The sequence below is a fragment of the Lepisma saccharinum genome, chromosome 6 (assembly GCF_977018435.1).
Source record: "Lepisma saccharinum chromosome 6, izLepSacc3.1, whole genome shotgun sequence".
Classification (NCBI taxonomy): domain Eukaryota; kingdom Metazoa; phylum Arthropoda; class Insecta; order Zygentoma; family Lepismatidae; genus Lepisma; species Lepisma saccharinum.
Window position 1 is genome coordinate 20,346,484 of NC_139234.1, and position 14,524 is coordinate 20,361,007.

A 14,524-nucleotide genomic window follows, 5' to 3' on the forward strand; every position below is an offset into this window, starting at 1 on the left:
TATAGGCTAATTGGGATTGGACCTACAGTTTAAAGTGGGATCTGAACTGTGCAATGTGCCTCTACTAGGTATAGGTAGAGGCACATCAGCCTTTAATAAATGAGTATTGGGGGCAAGCGGGGAGGGGGGGGTTAAACAGCTGGCCTTCACATCCCCCTATGCACCTTCAGGGCATGGTACAATGAGAATGGGGAATTTTAGTTTTGCCTTACACCATAATGTGGTCTACAATTACATGAATTAAATTAGAAATTGAGTATATCATGCTAAAAACCAATTTGGAATAGTGGAAAACTGAACTACAAGTACATTCTGCTCATCCACAAAATGAATTACCAAAAAGAAATTAGATGTTGTAGTTTACCATTCTATTTAACTACTTCATTTGTGATGTGGCTAAGTGAAGCATGATTCAACAATTTGCTGAGAGTTTAACACATACAACTTTTTTCTTTAATTTCAGAGCTTCATTTAACATTTTGGGCATGTTATATTAACAAGGTTTAGTAATAGATTGGGGGAAAAAATTGAAAACAATCAATTATAAAATCTCAATCAAGCATAGTTGAATATGCAACAGCAACTTGCTATTACATAGAAAGCTTCAGTTTTATTTTTAAGAAAGCTGCATTATTTGTCACTATCAAATTTTCATTGCGCAATTTATTAAAACATGATGAGTGTGTTATTGGTTTGGTCCTTCATGTAGTAGTTCTTAAAATCAGTACTGTAATCCTTGTCTAAAATTGTATTAATATTTTATTACTGTATGTATTGTTTTATGACAATTTCCATACCTATGAACATGGGTTAATGGAAATAAAGAATATGAATATAGAAATCCCAGTGGACTCTTTTACGCAACTTGCCTGAATAAAATTTGTTTTCCACATTTGAAAGTTATTAAAAGTGTACTTTACGATTCAATGTTGCAATATTTTTTTATTTACAAATCTGTACCAAGAAGGTTGTGTTTATTGTTTGAGACTTGGATATTCCAATTACAGTGATTTTATGTTCATTATCTTTTTTTCATTTTAAGAAGTTCCTAAAACTGAAAAAAATATTCTAAACAATAATTTACACAATTAAGATGGGTGGATGAGGCAACTTCCCATTTGAGGTTTAGAACTGGCAATAAATCTTCAAAGAGAATTTACATAATTTTCTTATAGCAACAGACTCAGGATAGTTGATCTTTGTCATCACAATTATCCCAAAAAAGAGCTAATTTACAGACTTTATCATCATTTTTTTTATAGACACATGAAATTTATTTATGTATCTGAGTACCAGTTTATTTCATTTGATTAATTTTGGTGATCATTGTCACCAGCCACATCGAAACTTACCGTGATGAGTTTGGTGGACTTCCGGCTTGTGCTGTTACTCCAATGGCTGTTAGATGCACTGCTGTTGCTGGACTATCTGCTGTGTCATCCGATATCAGCAAGAAAGGCACGTAGCATACAGCCTAGTACATACAAAAATCAAGGAAACACATGCCATTATATATTTCTCATTCGTGAACTAAACATTGCTCATGGACGAGGCCACCACATTTGACTTCTGCTACTCGAGCAAGTAAAACTAATCAGTGCCAGATGACACAGCAGCAGCAACAGTGAACCTAGCAGCCATTGGCTTAACAGTGCAAGCCGGAAGCTCACCAAACTGATAACTACAAGTTCCAATGTTGATGGTGACAACAGTCACAGAAATTAAACAAATAAAATAAACCAGTTCATGTATAACGAGCTTATAATGAACAAGGGGTGGGAATAAGGCCTAGAGGGAGACCAAGATGTCAGTGGAAAGAGCAGATAGTGGAGAGTGTTAGGAGAAGAGGACAAGATTGGAACACTATGGAAAGAGAGGGAGTGGTGGAAGACCAGAAAAAATGGAGAGGCTTGACTTCTATGCCGACTCAGCCAGAGGCAGGAAACGGCGAAGGATGATGATGATTTTTAAGTAAGTACATTTCATGTATACATAAATATTTATCCTGTAATATGTAATTACTCTTTTCTTTGTAATAATCTGGTATGGGATACATTAACAAAAGAGCTACAGCAGAATTTTATTTTCAGTTCATTGCTGCCCCGTTCTTCTTGCAGAATTTGGCCATCTTTTCATAACATGAGGAAAGATGGGACTTGTTTTTAACATGAACATAATGATTTTTTTCCTGTACATATATTTCTTCATCTTTTCAGCTGCTGCCACAAATTTACAGTCAATTTTACAATTCAACAATGCATGCATTAGAATTATATAGTGTTCCTTCAATTCTACCATAGATTTATTTTAATGTACAATTGTGTGGATTCGATTGCAAAATGCAATTATAACAAATTTTGAAAATAAAATTTACCTATAAAGCAACACTTTGTGAACACATTATTTTTCATAGCTTCAGCTCATTAGAAAGACATGTTCCTCCTAAACAAATTGTTTTGTTTAAGTGCCATGGTGTTGAGCTTATATTTATAAAATACATACAAGTATTTTGAAGTGTACAATACATTGGTTATTTTAGAAATTTTGTAATTATGTGACAGAGATTACCAGTTACTGTTATTAGTACTGTGCAGTACTGCATAAGTACCAACAGAGGCACTTAAGTGATAATATTATAATTATTATTATATTCTCTTACATGAATTCACACAGAACACACAAGTACTTGATTCATATCTTTTTACATAGCAAATATGCCATGAATGTGAAAGTAAAAAGACAGCAATGAATTTATATCTCCTAAGCAGACTTAATTTTAACAGTTTAATGGAAAAAATAATTGGTGTGACTCAACTATCAAATTTGAAATCGCAGACAAGTACCTCATTGTGCTAAATTAAGAATTAATTTCTCTTTTATATATATAATAATATATACACATAACACACACTCACACTTATGTACAACAAAGTATGTACAAATGTAACAGAAAGAAAAACAATAGCTTTCTTGTAATGATATTAATATGCTTAAGACTAGTGCTATATTTAGTTAACACTGTTACCAGTATTCATCTCTTGTTTATGCTTCCACAGAAACACAGAATAGCACATTACATGTTAAGTAGGTATTTATTCATGATAAAGCTGTTATGATGAAACTCTTATGTTTAAGATATGGCATTCATAGTCTTGAAGACTGCATATTCTTCTGTTGGTCCACTTTTAAGTTATGTCAACATACCCTGCACATAAAACCAGATACGATCAAAAATCGGTTTCACAGCCCACCTTTTCGCACTTTTGTCAGCCAGTCTTAACCAGAATGGAGCAAAGTGCATGCTTCTTCAATATTGTTTTAAATAAAAAATCAATATATTTCTTAAATACATAATGGTGTGACTTTGCAAAGTATGGAAGTTCCTCACAATGAACTTCTAAACTTTGATAGTGATGAACGTAGTGATTTTTGTGCACAAAATACTTTAAAAAATATAAAGTTTACCAACACAAAAAAAATTACATGTACTTCCGCATAAAAGGAACATTTTTTTAGTATGTTTTACACATAAAAAATGGTGCATTACAGAACACGATGGATATGGAGGTTACTATTACACAAGTATGTAAATAAAATATTACATATATGTAGCCTAAACATTTTTTCAACTATGACAAAATAATGTCAACAGGAATACCGCTATTGATAAAAGGCTTTTTCGATATCACAATCATTATTACGAAATGATTTTCCGTAACATCTCTTCAACTGACATGTTAAAAGAAGTATATGCAAGTATTCAGGAGCTAAAACCAAATATCACATATGTACTACCTCAAGATTTCGTCATCAGACTAAAATTTCTTTGTGAAATATTCATTTGATGCTAGAGATAGAGAGAAAGACACAAAACACCAACCACCAAAAAATAGATGCACACTCCAATTAAAATAGTACATTGAAAGTATAAAAGCACCCAGCTTTCTCTCTATAACAGTTTAAAAAAGTTAAATTTTCAGGTAGGAAACTACTTGCTTTCAGATGACATCCATGTTAGATTATCTCGAAAGGCAAAGGAATGACCATATCAATAAATGCAATATGATTTTCTTATGCCACAAAGTGTAACACTTGATATGGATCACGACTTACTCACAGTCACCACAAACTTTCTTGAGAATGTGTGATCTCACCACTCACGAATTCCTCTAACCTCTTAACAATTCAACAATGTTTATCCACAGGTAACAGTAAACCCAAACAGTTTAACAACAATTTGTTTATTAAGTTAGGCACTCGTCTACCTGCATTTTTCCATCACAGCCCAGCTTAGTATCAAATTGGTCCACTGCAATTCTTCAAGCACTTTTTACAAACAATAATGTCACAAATTTGACAAAAGGGCACTCCTTTGTTTGTAAACATAAACACTATCACATTTTCCACTGCCAACATGTCAACAGTTTTCTCTTCTTCAGACTGGCTAAGAAAAGCAGAACAGAAACACCACATTAATGAATTCTGTTACAAACATTTTCAAAACTTTAAAATATGTATTAAACTTATGAAAGGTTTAGACCCAATTAGAGGTGCAGATGTGATCCATTACCCACCCACACTAATGGAAGAAATACCCACCCACTCCTGCCCTAAGCAGCTGTTGTCTTGAACAAACCTGACTCACTGATCTGAAGGAATAGCAGCTGTACAGTGTCCATCAGCATGCAGCGGGTGGGCAGTTGATGACCTTCTGCACGTATGTAACATTATTCAATGGAATCAAGAACGGACAGGGCATACTGGAACATTTATATACAGGTCAAATCTATTCCAGCTTAATATATTTAAACATGATAAGGCAGTGCACAAATTCTGAATGTCACTGTATGAAAACTTAGGGGTTGAGTCAAATGGTGGTATTTTGAACTTTAGAAAACCCTATCTATGAATAATCTCAAAAATTTTAAATGGGAACAAGTCAATGTCTTATTTGATAGGCCTATTAGGTTCAAACAAGTTTTGTAGAAAATGTTTATTGCCTTGGGCCACTGTTTCTGAATGAACGACCAAAAACTATTATATGGTTTTGTAGACTATATTGCAACAGGTTAATATTATAGAAATAGTACACAGAGTACATAAACTTTTGAATATATACAAAAGATCTCTGTAGATGTTATTTTAAACTTTTCCCCCCATCCTTCATCACCCAAAGGATGAAACCTGAAAATTTATAATGAGTCAAAGGATAGTGACATCTTGCTTGATATGTCTATTAATTGCAACCAACTTCTGTACGGAATATAGTGTGGTGTTGGTAACCATGTTTTAATAGTTAACAACAAACATAGGCAAGATTAAATTGTGCATGGAACTACCTAAGAAATTAAGGTAATGTGAAAAGAATGTTATTTTTAAAATTGTATAGTCAAGTTGGTTTTGGTTAAGTCCACCTGTGCTTTTACAATTACATGAAGTGCGTAGGAAATATTCTTAGCATTCTTAGCCTCACCAAATAGTTTTGAGGTACCCATTGGAAATGCTTATCCATATTGGAAAATAAATCTCCTAAAAGTTGGTTGAAATTAATAGAATCCTAGTACTGATTGACCCCATTTCTTATGTAAGATTTCTGAGATGTTATGACATGAATCAAATTTAACAGGACAAGTTTCTACTGCGATTCTAGCATGGTCCTAAACTAAGTTGCATTTCAACTCTAGCCTAAACGGAAAAATTCAGAGTCACTTTTATCTTATCCTGTACAAGCCTAACATCCAGGCTAATTCTTTTTGGCCACATTACTGACAACATTCAAAACTGATAAACAAAATATTTCCGAATGCAGACTAATATTTACCTTGTACATTTTGTAATAAACACTTCAAAGATAGTTTTTCTTGTATGTACGCATTGCTTGCATGATAGAATTATTTTCCTGTAGTTTACGGTTATTACAAGCATAAGAAAACAGTTTTTTCTTTGTGACGTTTCAGGAGAACACACGCTCCTTTCATCAGAACATGTAACATTGACAACATCCATTATATAACAGATTCTTTTTGTTTAAAAATTACTAACCATTGTTATAACTGTATCTTTAGTCAAAATGAAAATAAATGTCTGATGAAAGGAGCGTGTGTTCTCCTGACAAACTGTTTTCTTATGCTTGTAATAACCGTAAACTACAGGAAAATAACACTTCAAAGATGTCACAATTTATAAAAAAATAGTTTGCTGGCCAATAGTTTTAAGATTTGTCCAATTAATAAATTGAAAGTAGATGCCTACATGTTGTTTACACGATTTAAAACAATGCCCATGTTTAGGAAAGAAAGTGATTTTTATAAAAAACAGAGTCATCTGTACGTGCATTCATGAAAGAACTAGAACCAGAGTTGCAACATGAGCCCAGACAATCATTGTTTCGAGAATCTACCCATACACATTATACACATTGCTTTTCTTTCTTAAATTCGTAACTTAACATTCATATAATAAATGTTCTAAATTTGGATGTAAGTAGGCTTAAACTAACCATGTCTTCTAACCCGACAATTATTTTAATCAGTTTGCCAATAGGATAGTATAAAATTCATACAGCTATCTATTACCCTGCCTTACTAATTGTAAAACACTCAACTTAAATATTAAGTCCTAAGCATTGCTTTGGCTTAATGAAAAAAAAGAGATGCATTGTGGTACTTACTTGGTCTTTATGGTACAGATGTTTTCTTATTGGCTTGCTGAGCACGGAGTTCCCATTCCTCCATTCTCTGCTGGATTTTCGTCTTGAATCGAGGTATGGTTTCCTCCTCTTCATTACCATTCACATTGGGAGGTGATGGTTTTGTCTCAGCTGCAGGAATTTCCAGAGAACTTGGTCTCTTGGCATCATTCCTTTTTATATCGTCTTTGTCGGAACTGTACGAATTCTTCCATGATTTGTGTTTGTCATCACTACTCTGACTTATCTTTGGTGTCTCGGGTATTGTTCTGTTTCTTAATCGCTTCTCTGGACTGTTGTAAATGTCCTTCTTGTTTGGTAGAATATTTAAGACATCGTTCCCAAGCGAGTCGTTATTTGACCCTACACTCAAACATCTCTGAAATTTTGGGACTTTTGTGTTATTATTAGTGTTGCTAAGATTGTTGTTATTATTATTATTGTTGTTGTTATTGTTGAGTGCTATGCTTGCAGGTTTCACAGTTTCTGTCTCAGAATGAAGCTTCGATTCTGTTAAAGGTTCTTTTATCTTCTTTTCCTTGACTTGGATTTCCTGGCTTTCATTGCCCTCGTTTTCCTTATCACTATCTCTAGATTTCTGTTGCTGAACTTGAGGTTGGCTTTCCCACGTTTCACTGTCCTTCAGCTTCAAAGACCTACGAGCAAACACTTTAAACAATTCTGGCTCGTCGTCTTTCCTGGGAACGTCTTTCCCTGGATTTTTCCTGCGGAGTACAACATCAGATCCTGTCTCCGAGCAGCTCGAGTCACTCGATAAGTGCTTCTCTACCAGAACAATATGTTCGGATGATTCCGTGCTAGAGGCCCTCCGTGCATTTTTAGAACCCTGAGCTGGAGAGGGTGTAGCAACCGTATCCACACTGCTGGACTGCTTTCGCAAGACAGGTTTTACAGAGGACACCGTGGAGCTGATTGAAGAAATGGAGACATTAGATAACTTACGTACTGCACTATCCTTTGCCTGACTGGTGCTAGACACAATAGACGAACTTCTCTCCCTTTCTGAACCTGATTCAAATATGGCCTTGACATCTCGAGGACTAGGTAAGCCAATGTTTTCTACTGCTTTCTCAACATCCTGTGAATTCCTATTGGATGCTGAATTATCTTCAGCTTCATTTTGAGCTTCTGTGGATATAGTTTCTTCTTGCTTAATGGGAGCTACCTCATTAAGAACACTTCTCTTCCTTATAGGCTTCTCTACAAGGGTAACAGGTACAGTTTCAGGAAGAACAGATATTACATTTTGTTTGCGTGAAGATTCAGCTGCTTTTACTTCTGGGGCTTCCTTGTTTTCATCCACCTTTTCTGAATTATGGCTGCTTTTTGGCGTAGGTGGTGGTTTCGTCTCAACTTTGCTTCCGTCCTCCTTGTCTGTATCGAAGATAACATTCTTAGCAGGTTTGTTGTCCACGTGGTGTAACTGAACTCTTAAAAATTCTGGCACATTAACTGTGGTTTCCTTTGCTGTAACCATACCATCCCTTTTCCCAGTTGGACTCTTGTACGGAGGAGTATTGGAAAGATGGTCTTTCGGAGGTGGAGCAGGTTTTGAAATCTCAGGAGCATTTTTAACACTGAACGACAAACGAGATGATTCAAGAGGTTTAGGAGAATCTAGAGGAATAGTAGAATCTGGGGATTTGGGATAATATCGGATCTTTACTTGATGCATGGATGTTGGTGTAACAGGTGTAGAATTTGATTGATGTTTAACATTTATTTTCACGCTTTCGATCTTCTCCTCAACGTTATCTTTCATGGATGACAAATTTTCACCGGGCTTTTGGGTTAAAGGTGCAGAATCTAAGGGATCACTTGATAACTGAGGCACTGAAATGTGTCTGGTATCTGAAGATGAAATACCTGTACTTATGTTGGTGCTGGAAGAACCAGTCTTGGGTGAGGAACTGCTGAGTTCTGTAGTAGTTTTTGTTATCTCAGCATCGGGGTCTAAAGTGCCCACCAGTGAGGATTCGTTAACAGAAACAGAAGTGATCTTCCTGTTATTGTCTAGAATGTGAGGTGACATCTCAGCAGTATCTTTAAAGCTGTCACTGATGCCATACTCAATATGATTATCTCTGTTTTGGACACTAATTTTTAGAGGTGCACTAGTTTTTCGATTTGTTTTCTTTATTTCTAGCTTTACTTGAGGAAGGAATTTTGAAATAGGTTCTGGAGTATCGGCATCAGACAGGCCAGATACATCGGCTTCTGAGCTAAGACTGTCGGTGGATGTTTTGCTTGCATACTGCTCCTGCAACATGGGGAAGTCATTAGTTTCTGGTGTGTTTCCTAAACTAATTGATTTCTTCATTCTTTTGTTTCTGTGCTGGGGTATATCATGCCTATACAAATCTGCATTTTTATCATTAATTGCTTTGGAGCAAGCATCGCCTTTGATGGTTACAGGGAAACTTGGGCTGTCTTCAGGCGTAAGCGATGACCTAGAAGTCTTCTGATAAGCATGAGATTTAACACTGCTTTCTGCACTGTAATTTGTTTGATTTTCATGATTCTTTGAAAGCTCCAGTCCATTACCAACGTGAGTGATTCTCTGCTGATAGGAGGACAGTCCAGCTATGTTTGCTCTAGATCTGCTTTCCATTTCCCCTGAACAGTATTCGTGCGACTTCGTGAAATCAAATGTCTGTGAGGTTTCTTTCGAGTCAGAACCCTTCTTCTTGTATGCAATACTTGTACTTTTTGTGGACAAGACACCGACATCGTCTTTATGCGAGAATGCAGAATACTGCATTTTCGTGTTCTGGTATATTGGTTCCGACGATGCAAGGAGACTGGGTGTTTGGGAATCAAAGCCTGCATTATGCTTAGATTGGATGGGATACGTCACATCCATCTTGTATCTCTCATTTTCATGCAACACTGCATCAGGAAGATCCTCATCGACCTGCGGAGAAGATTCCGGACTTGGAGGAATAATAATCGGCTCTTCTCTTTGCCGAGCTGCTGCACTGAGTTTCCCAGTATACGATGTAGCTTTCACACCATACTGCTTGCTACCGTAGTACTTGTTAGGATGTGAGGATGTAAAATTGTATTCCAGGTTTGCCTCGTTCATATAATGTCCTCTCTCACTCATACGCTTATGAACAACTATAGGCTCTTCGGCATATGGTATCTGCTGAACTTCACCATTCAATTTATCCAGTTCGTCTGCAGAATCAGCTTTCTCGTCCATTTTGTCCTTTTCCTTCTTCTTTTTCCCACTTCTTCTAGCCCACAGTCTGGCTAAGAAAGGTGGTTCTTCGACATTCTTATCTTTCTTCTTCTCACACCTGCGTCTGTCGTCTCTATCTTTGTTGTTCTCCTCTGCATCCAGTCCAGAATGTCGGCTTTCATCTTCTCTGAGTACACCACCCAGTTCACGCGACTTCACAGGTTCCTCCACAATAGAGGAGCTCGTGAAGAACCGTTCCGACTCTACAACCGAAGTTGAAGTACTAATTCTGTATTGAGTAGCAACTTCAGCCTCTGATTTCCTGCCATTAGCTGCACTTGACCTACTCCGAGATATCTTCACCGAAGATTCGCTGGTGGTCATCACGAGACCCGGAGGAAGAGATGAAGATTTCAGCTGCCATTCAGTGAGGCCAGAATGAGGTTTTTGCATGCTTTCTTTAGCGATATTGGAAGCAGCAGCAGTTGTGCAGGCAGAAAGCCCAGGGGACAACACATGTTCAGAGAGGTTATTAGCATAGCCAGTGTTCTCTGAAAGAAGTAAAGAAAAAGAACATGCATCAGCATAAAGCATGCATTGCAAAGGCAAGAAGAAAGCAATTTTATAAAATTACAGATTTATAATTGAAAGCTTGGCTGGACATTTGGCTACCACCTGGGCAATTTTTTTTCTTAATTTTGCTCTCCTTTCAAAAAACTGTCGCTATGTTAAAAAATAAAAGAATTACATCAGCTTAGAATTTCTTCTAGAGCTTTGACATGAATTTTCGGTTGGTTCATTTTTGCTGCATCTAGATATTATCCATAGTTTTGTGATTTCATAAGTCTATTACACTATTGATAATATCTAGATAACAGTAGAAGCAAACCACATGAAAATGCATGTCAATGCTCTAGAAAGAGTTCTAAGCTGATGTAATTTTTTGGATTTTTTAACATCACAGCAGAGCAAACTTAGGAAAAAAATGCCCTGGTGGCAGCTAAAGGACCAGCTCAGCCTTAATATAATACAAATGTAGAAAAACCTTGACAATTCAGTGAATTAATGCTATTTGATTCTACCAAGTTTTACATACACCTTTTTTTTAAAAAAAAAATAAAAGAAAAGAAGCTATTGACTATAAGCATAATATAATGCAAGGGCACCTGCAGAGGGGGTCTAAGGGAGGAGGCACTTGCCGTAGAAGACAGCAGATTAAGTGCCCATGTAAATTATCCTAATGCTGGGAATGCTTTATGATAATTTTCTTAATTAGTGAAAAGAATCGCTCCACATTTGCGTTCAATTACACAGTGACGTATCGCCTGTAGCTTGGATTAGCCATTGGATTTGTAATGTTAGCTGAAGGCCCTCCCTGCCTGTCATGTGTGGATTAAGAACCTCCTGATAAGAAAAGGTGCTGTTTCAACTCATAAATTACGCTAAATGTGATAAAATTATGCTACAGTTTTTTATTATTATTATTATTATTATACAATTATTATTATAATTTTCTTATGACTGTAGTAGTTTTAAGTTCAATTGTATCATGCTATTTTGGAGTTGTGAACTGCAATATTGATTATTTATTGTAGTTAAGCAACACTAGGAATTTCGACCATTCAAAAAAAAAATGGTTAACATAGTGCTTTAAAAAAGTTGAAGAAAATTCCATGAATGGTAACGGCGGTCCTTTTCCTTTTATGAAATGTTCCTCCCTTGTTAAACGGGGAGGATAAAGAAAAGATGAAAACAAGAGGATGGATCAGGGTCTGTAAAAGCTTGTCCCTTGGTCGGCATACTTCCTTCTGTTTTTGAAACAAGTCCACTAGAGAAGTACAAACAAGATCTGGAGATTTTCTTAAAATTAAATATTTCCTCAAAACATTTTCATTAGAATTGAATTTCTCTTTTTCCCAGGGACGCCAGTTTTTGAGATGATGCTGGATTTTCCATTATGCCAAACACACCGAGTGCTAGGTGCCAAAGAAGTTCAAATTTTGCTAGATTCAGAACCATTATGCTCGAGTTAGCATCACTGTTGAGGAACCCACGGGATCTTCCTCGTGGACCGTATAACTGGGCAAACCCCCACCCTCCCTTGCACAGCCCCTCACCCATCTGCCTGTAGGATGACGAGAAAGGTTCCTCAGTGGCAGTCTTTGGGCAACAGATGTGGAACGAGCGGGTGATAGCTAGCACATTGACTCTTGACAGTCAAGTAGCGAACCTTGATTGCGCTCAAAATTTTATAACGCTCATTAAACTCTTAAAAAGCAGAAAACTGGAAATAAGTAGAAATGAAACTGTAGGAAGTTCCTCACTTCCTACATGGAGGAATCACCACTGATGTAACTTCATATGAAAAGTAATTTAGCAGTTATGGATTAATCCATTTGCGACATAACGACTGCAATCTTCTTTCAAGTTATCATGAACGGACTGTATTTTTGAGAGCAAGTCATAACATGTTTGGTCATATATGTATGCATGTATTCATTCATTCTCTGATTAAGGCAAATATATTAGATGTGCACATTTGCATGTGAAGTAAAGGTGATTCCATGAACTCATTCAGTACAAAGCTTCCTGTTTCTATTTTCATTGTTTAAAGTCACATCTTTACCTCATGGGTTAATGATGTGGATGAATGATGATGGATAATTAACTGGGGTTTTAACCTGGAACTCCTGGTGTCATAGCAATTTAAGATAACCATTCCAGCACAGAAGCTGGCAGTATGATTCTTCCGATTTCATAATTGACAATATCTGTATTGAATTTTGCTACTCCTAGAATTTCAAGGTTTTTCTACATGCAATTTGGCAAATGTAACATAAATGCAAACACTTCACAAAATAGCAAAAGCCATGTTTGTATAACATCTGAAAAAATTACCCTATATAGCTAATCTATATATTATTCTATTCTATTTCCACACAAAAACAATTAATATTATAAACTGTGAAATGTAACAACTCAAAATTACATTAATACTATTATTATTTTCAAAAATTATTTAGGTACAGCCAAGCCACAGATACTTCTGGGTTATAACGATCCCACTGCACAGATAGAAAATGGGGAAATGGTCAAAACTACTGTCTTAGCTGATCAAAATACCAAAAATATTGACTGAATTGGCATATCCAGTGAGGAAAGGGGTACTTCCACACCCCCGGAAAATGAGTAGTGAAAATTTTCATTCTGTTCATTGGGCATTTTACATGGAAAGTAAAATAAATGTAATTCTCTTTTCTTTTCAAATAAAGTATTGTTCCACCAAGGAAAATGTTGTTTGTCCCCGTGAAAAAAAAAATTGTTCCCCCTCCCTCCAGAAAGATATTTCCCTTCATAGCCCAAACAGAAGAGAATGCTTGCTATACATGTGTTACATGCCAAAGGTTATTATTCAGTATATGAAAAAAGATAAATACTGAAATAAATTTCTCATAAAAACTGTAATAATTAGAAATATACATTTAAATATTCAATGTCCCCAATAATGAACTTTCTTAACATGAGAACCTTAATAATAAATAGCATTTAAAAATGAAAATGTACAATATTTCAAAAGCCATTTGAATAATTATGCTAACAACATGAATCAAGTTAAATCACATAACAGCTAATAGTTGCTCACTGATGTCAAGAGTAACATGCTTAATTAATCGGAGTACTTGCTAAAGATTATCTTGCTTTAATGGTATCTTCCATGAGATGTGGAGAAATATTATTATTAAAAGTAGTTGAGACACCTCATCTCACATGTAAACAGTGAAAAGAAGAACTAAATGGCTGAAAGAAACTAGATACCAGTTTTATTGGGATCAATCATTTCGGTTTACACATACAAATCTCATATTCCATTCAAATTTAGACAATATACATACATAGGAATGGCATGAAAATATACAAACAGACTGTGCACTGTTGCACATTTTCCTTTCTTTGTAATGTATATACCTACCACTTTGTTTAGCATGTTCTGGACTACTACTTCTTAAGGACTCTTCGTTCACTTCTGGTGTTGCTGGCAATGAGTTCGCAGCTGCAAGCTAAAATTAAACAACAGTTAACATTAACCAACTAGTAATATTTTTCTAGTATCATTTTCAATACTAATTAGTGAATATTCAGGATTTGTAATAAATAATAAGAACAAGACGAGAAATATAGTTGCATGATTTAATAGAATAGAGACAATGTACTTCTTTGAATAAAACTTGTATATTTCCTCTCGAAGTTCCAACACTTTTCTCATGACTCGATTTTTAAACAGAACGTGATATTTAGTTCAGCCATATGTGCCAAAACCACACAGTGATATAGGAGTTTAATGCAATGCTTTCTTTATATCACTTTCCAAATATATACTATGTTCTAATTCTCATTTGCATTTTGTTTACTACTGAATCCTTCCAACTTCTCTCATATCTATGAATGAACTTCTGTTACTGAAATATGCAAACATTGGACTTTAATATTTATTAATTTGTTCTACCTGTTCCTCTTTGAACAATGATATGATGAAACTGGTGAAGGGACACTCATGCCCAGGCCAGGACTTGAACCCGAGAACTTTGGTAAAAGTAAAGTAAAGTTCCCCATGAATATTGCAACATGCCATG

The 14,524-nt window shown here is 35.7% G+C and overlaps 1 protein-coding gene across 6 annotated transcripts in view; it reads right to left on the minus strand.

The window, feature by feature from the left end:
• Positions 1 to 1,213: 1,213 nt before the first annotated feature.
• Positions 1,214 to 14,524, minus strand: part of LOC145988615 (uncharacterized) — a 627,408-nt gene continuing 614,097 nt past the window's right edge. For 5 of the 6 annotated variants that reach the window (XM_083123628.1, XM_083123627.1, XM_083123630.1 and 2 more), the window contains 3 exons: positions 13,864 to 13,951; positions 6,671 to 10,444; positions 1,215 to 4,444 (listed from right to left, as the gene is read on the minus strand). In XM_083123628.1, coding sequence (XP_082979754.1) covers positions 6,678 to 10,444; positions 13,864 to 13,951 — 3,855 coding nt within the window. In that variant the 3' untranslated portion in view covers positions 1,215 to 4,444; positions 6,671 to 6,677. Of the gene's footprint in view, positions 4,445 to 6,670; positions 10,445 to 13,863; positions 13,952 to 14,524 lie in introns of all 6 variants that reach the window. The other variant, XM_083123631.1, reaches the window with a different exon arrangement.